General features: G+C 34.3%; 1 protein-coding gene across 4 annotated transcripts in view; it reads right to left on the bottom strand.

Annotated features, from left to right (window-relative positions):
* The window catches only part of FAF1 (Fas associated factor 1), a 499,298-nt gene that overhangs the window by 118,808 nt on the left and 364,250 nt on the right, over positions 1–16,240 (bottom strand). For 2 of the 4 annotated variants that reach the window (XM_060305721.2, XM_060305705.2), the window contains 3 exons: positions 8,737–8,863; positions 7,731–7,869; positions 6,707–6,788 (listed from right to left, as the gene is read on the bottom strand). The exons of 1 other annotated variant lie outside the window; for it this stretch is intronic. In XM_060305721.2, the coding sequence (XP_060161704.1) occupies positions 6,707–6,788; positions 7,731–7,869; positions 8,737–8,863 (348 nt within the window). The remainder of the gene's footprint in view (positions 1–6,706; positions 6,789–7,730; positions 7,870–8,736; positions 8,864–16,240) is intronic. One more of the 4 variants, XM_060305713.2, reaches the window with a different exon arrangement.

The raw sequence follows: 16,240 nt of genomic DNA, 5'->3' as shown, positions 1-16,240 counted from the left end.
GATATTTTAATCTCCATTTCAGAGAAAATAAAATGGAGGCTTATATAGCTAGTCAGTATCAGGGTCCAGTTTCAAATCCAAATCTGCCTGATTTATTCAATGTCCATCTATTATAAGCAAACAATCTTAAAGCTGTTTCACATACATTTTGAAGACATTTTACTTATATTAATTGCTTGTTAATCCTGTGAGGTATGTACTACAATACAAATTTTTAAATTGATGCTCAGAGAGATTGAGTAACCTAGTTTTAATAGCACACAGCAAGTAAATGGGGACTCAGAATTCAAATATAAGAATTCCGATTATTTCTCTTTCTACCATACCTTTTATCTTTAAGTGAAAATGTTTAAGATTAGATATGGAACAAACTTCTTGAATTTACAGATGGAATACTTAAGAGATCCAATTTAGCTTTTTATCCCTTAAAAATAGGTAATATGAATAATAAATACTTTCTAGGGACAGGGAGGGCTCTTTGAGAGAAATGATACAAATATGAATAAAGTCTACTAAAAAAAATCAGCCTTGCTTTTGATATTTTAATAAATTTTACCTATATTGCTTTTCAAATATGGTTATATGGTTCTCAAAAACATGGTGAATAGTAGTAAATTGAGAAGAATGTTTTACACAGCAGCATATCTTAAAACTAACTTAATTATTAACTAATTAAAAATAATTTTATTATAAACACTAAAGATTTTTACAATTTTAATTGGGTAGATCTGATTACTCAGCTGGAGAATTAGAGGCAAATTCTAAATATGATGCTAACAATATACTGTATAGTGGAAATATCTAACTACAGAACAGTATATTTGGTATGGTTGCACTTATATAAAACTTAGCAACTTTTTTACTGATATATATGTTTGGAGACTTTTTCAAAAAATCACATTTAAAAGTAAAAACATTTAATAGTGGTTATTTTCAGGTTTGGGATTATGAGGCAACGCATTTTTCTACTTTAAATGCATCTGTATTCTTTTCTTTTCAACAAACATTTTATTTGTATAATGAAAACACATTTCAAAACATTATATTAGCATCATAGTTCTTATCTCACACATGTGCAGGATGCTGTCCTAGCTGTCATAAAAAATTACTCTAAAGACACTGTCTGCCTTTAAGGAATTTAAATTGAAAAGACAACAAAGACAAGATGAACAGACTGGGCATATTTTCCAAAGCACAAATAGGTTTGTTTGCCTGATTTTTCTGGATGATGGAGTGCTAGAAACTCACCAACTGCAGTTGTGGCTTCCGATTTGTATAGAGCTTATTTTGCCTAACAAATATTGACCAGTGATAGTTATTTAGGTTTCTTTTAACCTGAGGAAGTAGAAATAGCACTACTTTAAAACGGGCTGATTTTTAAAAATGAATGTAATAAAACTTGATAATGAACAAGCACTGTTAAAAGCAAAGCATTCATCTTAGTGCTATAAATGCTTAAATGGGTTCTCAAAATTCCTCTGTGGAACTGTTCTTGGAGCTAGTTCATGAACAATCAGTTTTGTTACTTTATAACATTTCTCAAATTTGTCCAAAACTGTTTAAAAAGCACCTTAGCCATGATGCTGGGTGCATTTATTAATAGATCTCATTTAATCCTCAGAACAACCACATAAAGTAGATATGTATTATCATCTTTTTTTTCCCCTAGATTAGAAACAGGCTCATTACTTGTTTGGGAACAGAGTTACTAAGCGGGAAATCAAGACGTAAAGCACTGGTTTCCTTAATTTATGTATAATATTTGGAAACAGCACTGGGTGTGAAGTGAAGATCTAAGGAGGTGTAACAGGATTACTGATATCAAAGCCCATTCTTCCAAAGGGCTGCTGGGAAAGGAACAATCCTTCCCATGGCACATAAACCCTGGCACTGGGATTTTTATTGCTGTTGATTTTCAGTTACTACAAATGTCTAATCATTCTCTAGGGTACTTTTTGTTGTGAAGAGAACTCAGGGACAGCAGAACTGAGAGGTGGGGAGGCTCTAAGGAGAAAAAGAAACTTCTTTAAGAAAGTCCCAGGGAATCATGGTGTGGCCAGTGGTAACTCTTCTGCACATAATTAAGGAAGCTAACCACTGGCTCTTACTTATCTAAAGATAAAATGTAAGCTTCATTCAACAAATATTTTTAAATGCCAGGTAATGCCAGGGCATCACAGGCCCCTCCATGCTCCTGTTGCTGTTCCCAGCCTCATCATACCACGCAATCCAACTCTCTGTCTTGCACTTTTTTGCTCTCTGTCTTAATTGTTTTGGTTTTAATTCCCTCAATTGTAATCTTCTGGACTTTGCTTTTGATCTTCCTTCTGTTTAGAATTCTGTTATTTGCCTAAGTTTCATTTATCTTCTAAGATTCAGGTCAGAGATACCTCCACAAGAAATCTCCCTGAATTCTAAGACAGATGAAGTACCTCTCCTCTTTGCTCCCATAGCATGTTACACTATATGGATCTATTTATATTGTCTTATCTTCCCTACTAGACTGTGAACATGTCAAGGGCAGGAAACCTCTACATCCTAGGTCCTTAATAGGCATATGATACATATTCATGGCCTTCAACTCAATGAACATCCCTAATAGTTAAGGGCAAGGGAGAAGATCATAAAACTGATCAACCCACTGTCAGAAGTCAAAACTCTGTCACAATATACTTAAACACAAGAACTTAGGATACCTGCTTCACTGAAGTTGGAGCTCTGCTTTGAACAGTATTGTAAATTCCTCATGAAAAAGGCAGAAAAAACTATGAGTACTCTCACCAAGTGCTCTCAAATGAAATCAGTCTGAAGCAGTTTTCATTAAGATGGATTGAATGTGGCATCGTGAGAAACACTTTATCAAATGTAGTGTTTTACTTAGTGATTAACTATATACCAGTTGATGAAGCTCCCCAAATCCTTTGTAATCCCACCACTCCAATAAACATTTAATGAGTATATAAGTTCAAAAAGCCTAGCAGAGGATTTAAACCTTCAATCTTGTTTTTATTTACTCATGGAACTCAATTTCTCACTTCAAGTGAAGAATGCTGGTGCTCAAGGCTCATCTGTTGCCCTGGTAAAATTAATGTGCCTCCCACAGTTTAAATTAAACATGCGATGTTTAAGATGAAAGAAATTTAGTAACAATGGCAGAGTATCGGTCATTCTTGCCTTAAAGTATTTGAACATCAGCAAACTGTTTTCTTAAAAATGATTCATTCAGAAGTTTAAAAAATATATTGAAAACGATTTGTTTTCACTCTCAAATGTACAGTCTGAAAAGGAGAGATGAAGTTTGAGGATTGAATCCTGTAGTATAGCAGTTAGCACTGAAAAGCTTCTGGAAGTAAGGTGATAGTAAAACACACTTACATGTGTTGGAACACCTGTACTCTCATTTGGCCTCCACTACTTACCCTTGATTTGTCTTTGGTTAAGTCATGTAGCTTTTCTGAGCTTCCTCATCTCTACAATGAGAATATTGATATTATATATCCCCATCTCACCAGTTTGCTGTGGGGTTCAAATGAGATATGCATAGGAAGAAGCTTCATAAACCACAGAGCACAATATAAATCTAAAGTAGCAGTGCTATTTCTATTCTTTCTATACAATCCTCTCTAATTTTGAAAGGAGATGTATATAATTTGGTTGATGACTATAATAAATGTCCCTGCTTAGATCTAATTTTGAATAATTTACCCATTCTGTGGATGAATTTTACTTAAGTTTAGGGCAATGTAATAAATGATACATAAACTGCTGTTGATCTTTAACTTGGGAAAGAGAAAAAAGGAAAGAAAAAAGCCCTGGACAAGGGGAAAAAGATAAAGACAGTTTAGGAGTCCAAAGAGGTCAATGGATTTGGGTATCAATCTAATATGAAACAAAACACATGAACCAATGATTTCCAGTTGTTAAAATACCAACACAGTCATCAAAAGCAAACAATCAATTGTTTCATTAGAAATACCCAGAAGTTAATAAGAGTTTACGTTCCTCTGGGAATCATCAGTCTGAATATATCCAAATGCCAATCTACTATACAAAGACACTCAATAAAAAGTTCTTTCATCTATTATATACTGTATATTTAAACAATGTATCGTCACAAAGTTATAATGTTTACAGTAGCTTTTTAAATGGAATTTAAAAGATGTCTATGCTCATTTGGGAGCTATATTTAGGTTATAAAAGGCCCTCACATCTTCCAGTTACTTCAACTGCTTAGCAATCTTATTGGAAAAGCAGAGACAAATTAATCCCAAATACATTCTTATCCAGGAATGAACTGAAAAATAGATTATTTTAAAGCTATAATTACTCTTTCAAACATATTTATGTTCAACAATAAGTGATTGTTTAAATATAATAACATTGCTGTACAATGAGAGACTTAATAACCATTAGAAATCCTGTTATAATAAAGTATTCAGCATTACTTACAAAGCATTCTTGCAACAAAAAAAAAAAAAAAAAAAAATTGACCTGAATCTAACAAAGCTTTTAGACTTAACAGCCATTTCTCAGGAAATAAAGAGATAAAGGAACAAGTTAAATCATATCACAAGGAAACAATCACACAAATCCAGAATCTGGAACAATCTGTAAGTCATCCAGCATGATTTCTTCACAAAGCAAATGTCATAAAAAGGGGTGGGTGGGGGAAAAAAGCAGGTGTCTGCTTAAAAGGGTTTAAGAAATCTAACAACCAAATGTAATTTGTGATCCTTGAGTGGATCACGGTTTCCAAAAAAAGAGTCAACTGGTGAACTTTGAATATCCACTGGATACTAGATGACATTAGGAAATTATTGTTAGTATGTTACATGTGACAATGGTATTGTGATTCTGTAGGGGAATGTCATTATTTTTGGAAAGTGCATGCAGATGTTTTCAGGGGTAAAATATGATGTCTGTGATTCACTTTGAAATGGCTTAGCAAAAAATAATTAATATATAAGAGTATCCTAAATGTTTTATGAAGTTTAAGTTTTAATAATTTCAAAAGTTTAATTGCTAAAGCTCCATTAAAACTTCGGGATGCCCTGTATACAGAAGAAGCAAATATGGCAAAATTTTAGTAATTGTTAAATCTAGGTATAGGGGATTTAAGTGTTTATTGTACTACTCCTTTACTTTTTCTGTATTAAAAATTGTTTTAATAAAAGTTAAAATATTATAAAATATAATTAAGTAAATGATCATATAATATTAAAAGGTGAAGATAAGCTGTTTTAACAGGATTATAACATGACCAATTTTATATTAAATATGCATGTGTGCTGAATGAAATAAATATATGGAAAGAACATATAAAGTTAATCTGTGTTAGAATATATTCTTTTAGCTTTTCAGTATCTTCCATAAACCTGTACTTATGGAAACTATAAACCTGTATTACCATAAATATATATTTCTTCAAAAATAAAATCCATTTAATATAGATTTAATAGTAAAAAATAGATGTTTAAAATTGCCTTTACAACAGGCTATTCCACTATTCTTAGGGTAGAGAACAGTTTATGTTTCTTAATCTACTTCATTGAACTGTCAATGATAGATCTAAGCTTGATCACTAATTATTGTCTTGGAATTCAATTTTTAAAAACTGTTTAAAATGAATGTTTCTTTAGGTCAGAGTTTAACATAAGTAGAAACTAGAAATTTCAGAGGCATCCTTGCACTCTATTCTCAAAATTCTTTGTCCTCTTTAATTCCAATAACTTTCCCTCTAACTCCATCTACACCTTATTCCTTCCTTCTTCTCTCTTTTTTCCTTCATTCATTAAGCATACAGAGTATTTACTGTGTGTAGGGATGTAAGGTACATTGTCACTGCCAAAAAGAAAATCAAATCTCTTGAGAAGACATATATATAAAAGAGAGAGAATGGATAATTAAAAGCAATGTGTTATCATTGCAAAGTACTAAAGGGTGGGTGTGGAAGAGTAGGAGTCAACCAGGTAAAGAGCAGGATGAAAGGTATTCCTGACAGTGGGGCAGCATGAAAAAAGAGTTAGATTATAGGGAAGTACAAATTGTACACTACTGCTAGATTTATTAAGTGTAAGGCAGGAAATGGGAAGAGCTGAAGTTGTACAGATAGGCAGGAGCCAGATAACTGGGGTCTCGACTACAGTGTCAACATATAAACAGAGCAACCACACAGAATCTTTGTGCTCAAAATGTAACTTCTGGTTTCTTGTTACATACTTGGATCTACTTGATTTCAAGATCACAAGATCCATTTCTATATTTAAGGAAAAATCTTTTTGTTGTCTAAAATGACTTTTAGGAAAAAATACTACAGTTATAAGATATAAACTATTAGATGGAATAATCATTTGGGGAAAAGACTGAAGGACAAATCATTTAGCAAGAAACTGTCGATCACATAACTGAAAAGAATACGAACACGTAGCCTGGTCCCTTCTAAGCATGTCCACCCCTTGCTCCCCCTAAAAAAAAAACAAACCCCATTTCAGAGCTTGACAAAGACTTCTGCAGAAGCCAGCAGTACCCTATCATACTACTGCCCCTCTGAAATGGGCATCTTGGTGATGATTAGGTTGGTAGATGAACCAGAAACAAAATCAAGTCTTCAATCTGAAAAAAACAGAAAACATCAAGCATTGCCTCAGGCCTGGTGGTAAACCTATGGGATACACTTTTTAATCAGAAAAGGTAAGATTCCACTTACATCTCGGGCTTTCACATAGAAGGCCTCTTGAAAAGTTGCTTCTAATGAGCCAATAAAAAATACAGGATGGCAGTCACCATATCTATAGGAAAAATTGTGTCTATTAATTAAAATACATTTCAAATTTCACAAGTCTAACCAATGAGTTTTAAGTAAATGTTGGGGCTAATGTCTCTTAAGTATAGACAAAACATTAAAACATTTCTTTAAAGGGTTAGGAATGGGCTTCATTAGTTTTTTGAACTCTTCTTGGCCTATACCGATATATCAGAATACTGGAATTTTAAGTACATCTAGCAAATGGACTTAATGAGTGCTATGAAACCATGCCATTTACAAGTAGCAATTCCTGGTTACCCACTTCCCTAAGATTTTCCTAGTTACAATAGCCTTAACTTTCCATTTTAGTTCATTTATTCTCTAACACAGAGGGAAAAAATGGTTCCTTGCTAAGTTTCCAAATTACATTACATCAGAAAATAGAACTAAAGAGAAATATTGTTTACATGAAAATTTAGGTTTAAATAGTTAAATCTTTTTAAACACCTCTAGGCGAATCTCAAATGCATAGAAAATTTTATATTACACTATTAAAAGAAGAAATGCTAAATGATTCCAAAACAAAAATTAAAAGAAAAAATTCACTTATATCTAAAATTTTTAAATTATTTTTTTATTCAATATTACTTTTAAAAGATTTTGTTTGTCCTAGGATATACTAAAACTTAGTATCCTATGACCTAGTCCTTTTGGAAATATAGTCAAGATATTAAATTAGTAATCCATTTATTATGCTTCTATAAAGATATAGAGATAAGATAAATACATCTCTGAAGTGGCACAGTCTACTAGTTATCTGACTTGAATACTCTGTATTCACCATTAGGACTATATATATTGATAAATGTATCCTTTGAATACTTTAAGAAGAAAGTGAAAACAATCTATGTTTAAAGTTGCTCCAGAAAAATCACAGTAGCATTAAAAGAACATCAATTTTATATAGTTAATGTCCTAACCCTACCTTGAAGAAAACTCTGCTGTAAATTGTAATAAGGCATCTCCTTCATTTTCTGCGTTTTCTGGCACTAAAAAACAAACAAAAGAAAAAACAAAAACAAAAAACCAAAACAAATAGACACAAAAAACAAACCACATAACATCTAATCCCACATATAAGAAATATATTTAATCAATAAAGAGGAATTAAATTTTAGTTTCTGTGATACAACTGAGGAGACATTTTAACTCGACATACATTAGAAGATTTCATCAAACCTTAAAAAAGAACCTCAAAAAAATTTCAAGCTCATAAATTTTTGAAAACCAACTGATACAATCCTGCTAGGTGTTGAAAATATGTGCCAGTCATCAATTATGCTTGAAATGACATCTTGTGATTAAATTATATAAAAAGTTCTCAAATTATTCTAAAGATCTTATTAATCAGGAAAATAGTCATTTTATGTAAATATCACATCTATTTCTGCCCATGAATGTCGCCTAATTTCACAGAGTAAATGAGCCATTTATGGACTTATTTTAATAGTCATTTTGTATATAGCACCACTTATGATCTTGTCAGGTGCAAGTGAGGGAGATGGCACATTTAGTTTACTTCTTTCCTTCCAAAGATGGGTACCAGTGAATGGAAAAGTAATATAACTACTGATAAAACTGATATCTCCAATAAGATGTGTGGTGACAAGTACAGTCACAAAAAGTACAGCTATTTTGTTTATCAATTTCTGGGTTTAAAGTAAAGAGACAAACTCATAACTAATTATACATGTGAAACAAAAGTTACATTCCCTTGAGTTTTTAATGAATTTTACTAAAGTATTGGGAATGGTTGGGCTTAAGATCAAAATTCAAGAGGCTCTAGTTCCTATGAATAATGTCTACTTCTTATATTTTCTCTCTCCAAACCTGAAAGTCAGTAAGAGATTTTTAAGTTCATTGTTCCTCATAAGTTTCTGCACTAGGAGGGAGAATTACAATGCTGGACCCAAAGAGCTATTAATACTCACTCATTGGAGATTTCCTCAAGGCAGATGAAGCCATGCCGAATACTTCTCCATCATCCACCCCAAATTCGGAAGCATCTTCAAAGTCATCTCCATCACTATCACTAACCATATGAACATCGGTGCTTTGCTATTTAAGGAAAGTCCTATGATTAGTTTCATACTGACTTTAGGAAATCAAATTCCAAAATATAAATTATGTAATTACAATAGGACATTAGCATTATAAAAGTTTTATTAAATAAGAAGCTATTTGCTAGAGTGAAGCTTAATATTTCTCATTTTAAGGCTTACATATATTTCTAATCTTGCTGTGATATCCCTAGACTAAAGGCTAGAGCCTGAGTGAGAAAGAAGAATGCTTACAAACTCAATGAAGACTGGGATTTTTATCTGTTTTACCCCCAGCCTATGGTATACAATTAGGTGCTCAAGAAATATTCGCTCAATAAATGAAGAAATGGGTACAATCTAAGAGGTCAAAGATAAATAAGCTATATGAGTCTTTCAAAAAGCTCATGGTAGTCTAAACTTTTGGGCAGAAGTAATGGTAGCATTTAAAAATTTGCCTCTTCCCTACTGCAATGGTTCTCAAATTTCTCATTAGTGAAATATGGTACACTATCCCCATGTGTTATTGGAAGATAACATGAAATACACTATATACGAAAGCTCTTTGTAAACTGAAGGCCATTACATATGAGATGTAATAATGATGCTTCAATTCAATAAACATTTACTGAGAATTTACTACATGCTGGGCACTAATAAATATGCTCCGTTTATTTTGTTTTCAGCAACATCCGTTGAGATATAAGGTAGTACAATGAAAAACATCAGTTTCAAAATATGAACTTGGCTCCTGATCTCTAAGTTAGAATGGGATCTCAAAAATACTGAGATTTCAAACATTTGAACTGAGTTGTGAATACTGACCAATATTAATGTCTTGGATATGAAGGGGGTCCCAGCAAGGTAACTGGCTAAATGCCTATCTGTACCACGTTTAATAAATAAAGTCTACAAAGACCATTGAATAAATGAAATTTCTATCTTTCAAAATATGTTGCTATGTACCTAAATTATGAAAATGCATTAAAAGAAACTCAGAATCAAAGACTCATGAAACTTGGCTAGAGGGGATGTTAGAGTTCAGTCAGTCATAGAATCATAGATTTTAAAGCTGGAAGGGATTTTAAAGATCTCTCACTAACGGTTTTCAAATTTCTTTTCACAGAGTTACCTCCCTCCCCTAGCACCAAGCAAAATATTATGTAAAATTATAGTGCCTACAATAGGTAAAAGTAAGGCCACTCTGGCTGATGTAGAGAGAGAGCAACAAGTAGCCTAATGCTCCTGGCCTTGGCCTTTTCTTCCTCACATCCCTTTGATAGCTGGGGTACCTCTGAAGGCTCTCAGGGCACTACGGAACAATTTTTAAAACTACTAATCTAGTGAGTCTAACAGCTCCAAATAAGGAAGGCAAGATATTTACTCCATATGACTCAGCAGGCTTAGCATTTCCTCCTTGGACATAACCAAGCATTAATGTCCATAATTGTTAACATTTTCCCTCTTACCTTAAAGACAGTTTTCCCAATGGTTTGAATAGAGAAGGAAATGTACATATACTTACTGGATGAATAAAAATGAATGGTCCTTGCCCTAAGCATCTATCTGCTATTCTGACTACACCACTATTTCTCACAGAAGCCTTGGTTCTACTTGTACTCCTAATGCTACTTTAGTGTTTTGCTTTATAGAGCCAAGACTTCCTCTTGATTTCAGCAATTCAACAGCATAAAAATTCAAAACCCTTTCTCATTTCAAAACAGTGAAGGAGCCTCCCCTTCAAAATAACACATTTACTAGGACTATAACTGTACTTGAATTCCATCTGTTTCAGGTAGGCAAATATCTGGAGCATGAACTTCCCTTGAATTCTTAAATGGGTAAAGGCTCAGGATCTAAAAGGTACACTACACATTCCTTTAGGGTACTTAGCCAGGTTTGCAGGCAAGTGGAAAGAAACAAAAGTCCAGTATGACAAACTTTCTCACATCTTCTGTCAGCTAGGCTATCATCTCAGCCTTCACTTAGTCTTGCCTAGTACTCATCCTCCCTTAAAGAGGCATTAGATTAAGAAGGAGGTTTGGAGGACACAGGGATGAAAAAGAAAGGAACTGTTCTATATATCATCTTTTTTTTCTCATTGCTTTTACCTTACTCCTCCACATCTATCCTCTTTCTTCTAATCCAGCTTTCAGTCAAATAATAGCCCCTTTCCATAATAAGAGGACTAGGACAGTGATTTTAATTTTGTGCCTATGTAATGCATTATTTTGTCTTCACAAAGTACAGAATTCCCAACTCTCTTAAGATCCCAGAAAACAAAATCCTACAACAATAACATCTTCAAAGGGAGGTATCTAAAAAGCCGATTTTGTTGAAAAAAGTATATTTTGAATATGAATTATTGAAGTATCTGCAAGAATGAGCTACTTAATTATGTATAAGGAACTCCCAATCTCTTTCTTATCAGCCATCTAACAGGTTAGGAAAATCTTTTTCTAAAAAATGAGATAAACAATCTTTTTTCATTAATGTTTGCTGATGAGAATAGATAATCTCTTGGTTCAGTCATGGTTGCTCTAAAATTCTTTGAAACCAGGGAAGCTATTTATTCAAAATTTTTTAAAAAGGTAAAAAAATTAGTGATTCTATTTTGGCTCTCTATTGCATTCATTTATTCCCTTTATCATTTACCATACATTCATAAACCCTACTAAATGCTACATTGCCTGGACTTGAGTGAAAGATATACAGTGTATGTTCTCTCAAGGAATACAATATATATATAGATAATTATAATACCTAACAATAAGTGTTATGACAGGTAAGTTCAGAGGAGAGCACCTAAATTATTGGGAGTGGGAGGAATCAGGGCAAACTTCTTAGAAAAGGTGATAACCAAACTGCTTGAGACAAAAATTTAGAACTCATACATGCATAAGACAAGCTTATAATTGAAGCTGATATTTCTTTCACCAACTACTTACCATGTCAAAGAACCAGGTTAAAAGCTTGGGATACAGAGAGAAAACATGGTTCCAAATTTCAAGAAATTCCCATTTTAAAGGAAGCTATATTTAGTTGCAAATATGTCTTTTCCAGTGTGTTAAGAGATACAATAAAAGTATAAGCAAAGACTATTGGAGAATAAAGGAAAGAGTGATTAATTACTTTAGAAGACTGTGCAAGGCCTGACGCAAGTGCTAATATTTAACCCATATCTTTAAAAAAGATATCAGTGTTGTGGAGTGTATGTAATAGAAGATTGGTGGGGAGGGAGTTGTACTCTAGGCAGAGAAAAAACACAAGCAAGAAACTGGATATTTAAAAAATCAATAAAGAATTCCAAAAAACAAACTGAATCATCAGCTCTATGTATGGAAGAGGAATGTGGACTGGCTATAAGGCTAGAAAGTTTTCATGAAACTAGATTGTGGTAGTCCTTAAATTGGTACACTAAGGTATTTGGACTTTACTCTGATGGCAATAGGGAAATCACTAAAGGTTTTTAGGTGGAGGACTGTTCAAGGGAACAATTCTGATGTGTGTGTGTGTGTGTGTGTGTGTATCTGCGTGTGCATGTGCACGCATGCGCGTGTGTTTGCAGTGGTTTGGCAGCATATGGCAGATTAGACTTGAAGACATGAGAAGGGATACTTATTTCAATGTTCCAAGTGAAAGAATTTGAGAGCCTATATTTTAGTAGTAGTGGGAATTCAATGAAGGGGACAGACTTAAAATATACTTCAGTAGAACTGATAGGGATTGTTGACCAATTAGATTTGAGGATGAAAAAAATGAAAGAGGCATATGAAACAAAAATTTCTAGTTTGGGTAACTGAGTGGTAGCGAAGGTCAGGTTTGGTGAGGAAGAATACTGAGGCCAGTTCTCAGATAGAATACATTTGAGGAAGCTGTAGGGCATCCAGGTAAAAACATCTAGTAGGCAACTGGAAAAAAAAAATCTTTTTAGGAGCTCAAGAAAGAGACCCAGAAAAGATTTAGATTTCGAAATAATCAACAGATAAATAATAGTAGAGGCTATAGAAATGAATAAGATCATTCAGTTAAAAATTAAAGGAAGAACAGTGATAAGGATAAAAGTTTACAGAATATATATTTCAACTGGTGGAGAAACAGTAAAAGAGATGGAAAGATAACTGTCAAAGATTAGAAAGGCAATTAAGAGGAAGAATCTGAGAAGTAAGGTGTGAGAAAAATCTCAGTGGAGACAAGCAATGTAAAAAGATTCAGTAGGATGTGAATTAAGAAAGAGACAGTTATGGCACTATGACAAAAAAAAAACACAGCACAACAAAGAAACCTTGATTTATAATCAAAAGACCTAGTGTTAAAAAAAAAAAAAGACCTAGTGTTGAATACTTTGCCATTCTCTGTATGACTCTGGGCAAGCATCATTGCATCACCACTGTAGAAGGTGACATATTGACCCACAGAGTTGGCTGTGAAAGTGAAAAAAGGTGGCATAGCATGGTATTTTATAAAAACTATTTTCTCCTGTTCCATACTTCTTTTTACTGAAGTATAGTTGATGTACAATATTATATGTTACAGGTGTACAACATAGTGGTTCACAACTTTTAAAGGTTATATTCTATTTATAGTTATTATAAAATATTGCCTATATTCCCTGTGTTGTATAATATATCCTTGTAGCTTTATACATAGTAGTTTGTACCTCTTAATCCCCTACCTCTGTCTTGGCCCTCCCTTCCCTCTTCCCACTGGTAACCCCTAGCTTGTTCTCTATATCTGTGAGTCTGCTTCTTTTTTGTTATATTCAGTAGTTTGTTGTATTTTTTAGATTCCACACATAAGTGATATCATATAGTATTTGTCTTTCTCTGTGTTATACCATTTAGCATAATACCTTCCAAGGCCATCCATGCTACTGCAAATGGTAAAATTCCATTCCTTTTTATGGCTGAGCAGTATTCCATTGGGCTGGAGAGCTCATCGTGGGGCTCAGAACTTACTCCTGTGGGAGAACCTCTGCAATGTAATTATTCTCCAGTTTGTGAGTCGCCCACCTGGGACTATGGGACTTGGCTATATCATGAGTCTGCCCCTCCTACCCATCTCATTGTAGTTTCTTCTTTATGTCTTTAGTTGGAGGAGATTTTTTCTGGTAGGTTCCAGTCTTCTTCATCGACGGTTATTCTGCAAATAGTTGTGATTCTGGTGTGCTTGTGAGAGAAGGTGAGCTCAGGGTCTTTCTACTCCGTCATCTTAGCCGATCTCCCCAAAACTATTATCTTTCTCTAAAAGTTAAATTCAACTTTAGTAACTCCGTAGAAAGAAGCCACGTTGTAGTGAGTTAAGTAAATAGACAATGAAGAAATAGAGTCAGCCGGTACAGATTACTCTAAGAAGCTTGGCTGTGAAAAAAAGAACAGATGAGCTAACGCTTGAAGGGGAGCTAAGTTTGAAGGAATATATACATATATATATATATATATATATATATATATATATATATATATATTTAGGATGAGAAGATCTGAACATATTCTTAAGATGAAGAGAAGGAAACAATAGAGAAGGAGAGGATAAAAATGCAAGAGAGAGCCCTTAGCCCTCCCATGTTGTGGGAGAGGCTAGTGGGGGTAGGATCAAGATAATGGGCAGAACATAAAGTCTAATAGCAAACACCTCAACTAATAAATTAGGGTAAAAAATTTGATGCTGACATAAAAATATTCTAATTTGAACAGTCAAAAAGGAAAGGACCATAAAAATCTTGATATATCAGATCAGTTGGGACAGTTTCAAAGAACAGTAGGTCCCTCTATGACTGGAATGAACAGTTTTTGTCTTGGGTTGACAATGAGCATTAATAAGGGTGAGGAGATGGGTTTTGGGGGAGACATGGTAAGTTCAGTTTTATACAGAGTGAATCTGTAGTGGACATTCAGATGGAGATGCTCAGGAGGAACTGGGTTATTATTTAGCTTGTCTGCCTGTGGTGAGTATGTGGCATTGTACCCATTGGCAAACAAGTTAAATACTTGTCTCAACAAGTTTTAAAAACTGAAACACAGATTTTTGGCAACTATCTGCATTCAATTTCATTTTGATAGGTACAAGCTCCTTTACAGAAAGACTGTAAAGACTTTACAGAAAGGCTTTTTCCACAGCCATATTCCCAGCACTTATGCCAGTGTCAGGTGTACAGTAGGTATGTAATCAGAATTTATTTAATGACTACTGATTGAATCTTTTCTGTCATTTAAGCCAAAACCTACGTATCCTTATCTCCTCCCTCTTACTTCTCCCACAGATCCTATCAGTCACCAATCCTACTGATTTTCCCTCCAAAATATATCCTGATCCACTTCCTTCTCTCTTTTTTTAACTAGTGATGTTCTAGTTGAGGGTCTCATTATCTTCTGCCTGTACTAGCACAATAGATTCATATCTGATTTCTCTGTCTCCAGTCTTGCTTCCTTTACATCTAGCCTCTGCATAGCAAAGTGCTTTTCTCTAAAATGTCCATCTGGGAAAATAAAAAAATCATTCCCCACTTAAAAGCCTTCTGTGCCTGCCCAGAGTTCAAGTTCCCAACTTGACATACAAGACCTATTCACCATTGTCTCATCTTTTATCTTGCTTTGTCTTGCACTTTATTTTTATTTACAAAGTTCTTTTTTTTTTTTAAGTCTTTATTGAATTTGTTGCAATATTGCTTCTGTTTTTTTTTTTAATGTTTTGGTTTTTTGGCCCAGGGCATGTGGAATCTTAACTCCCTGACCAGGGACTGAACCTGCACCCCCTGCATTGGAAGGCGAAGTCTTAACCACTGGACCGCCAGGGAAGTCCCCTCCCACTTTATTTTGCATGAACAAACTGCACTCATGTCGCCCCATATACTACATTATATCATGCTATTTCCTCTGAATGGAATACTATTTCCATGTTTCTTCATTTGTCTGACTGTGACTCATTCTTTTAATTCGATTTGGATGTCAACTGCTGTAGTTCCCTCCTCCCCCCGCTCCTTCTTGTTTTTAAAAAATATTCATTCACAGTTATTTATTCTGTGGCTGGTGTATACCAGGCACTTTATTTCATTTTATTTTGCTTTTTATAAATTTATTTATTTCATTTATTTTATTTTTGGCTACATTGGGTCTTCGTTGCTGCACGAGGACTTTCTCTAGTCGTGGTGAGCGGGGGCTACTCTGCTTTGCGGTGCATGGGCTTCTCATTGTGGTGGCTTCTTTTGTTGTAGAGCATGAGCTCTAGGCACGTGGGCTTCAGTAGTTGTGGCACGCGGACCCAGTAGTTGTGGCTCGCAGACTCTAGAGCGCAGGCTCAGTAGTTGTGGCGCACGGGCTTAGCTGCTCTGCGGCATGTGGGATCTTCCCAGGCCAGGGCTTGAACCTGTGTCCCCTGCATTGGCAGGCATATTATT

Source organism: Globicephala melas, chromosome 1 (assembly GCF_963455315.2).
Source record: "Globicephala melas chromosome 1, mGloMel1.2, whole genome shotgun sequence".
Taxonomy (NCBI): Eukaryota; Metazoa; Chordata; class Mammalia; order Artiodactyla; family Delphinidae; genus Globicephala; species Globicephala melas.
Note: the sequence above shows the minus strand (reverse complement) of the source record. Positions and strands in the feature narration are given on the sequence as shown.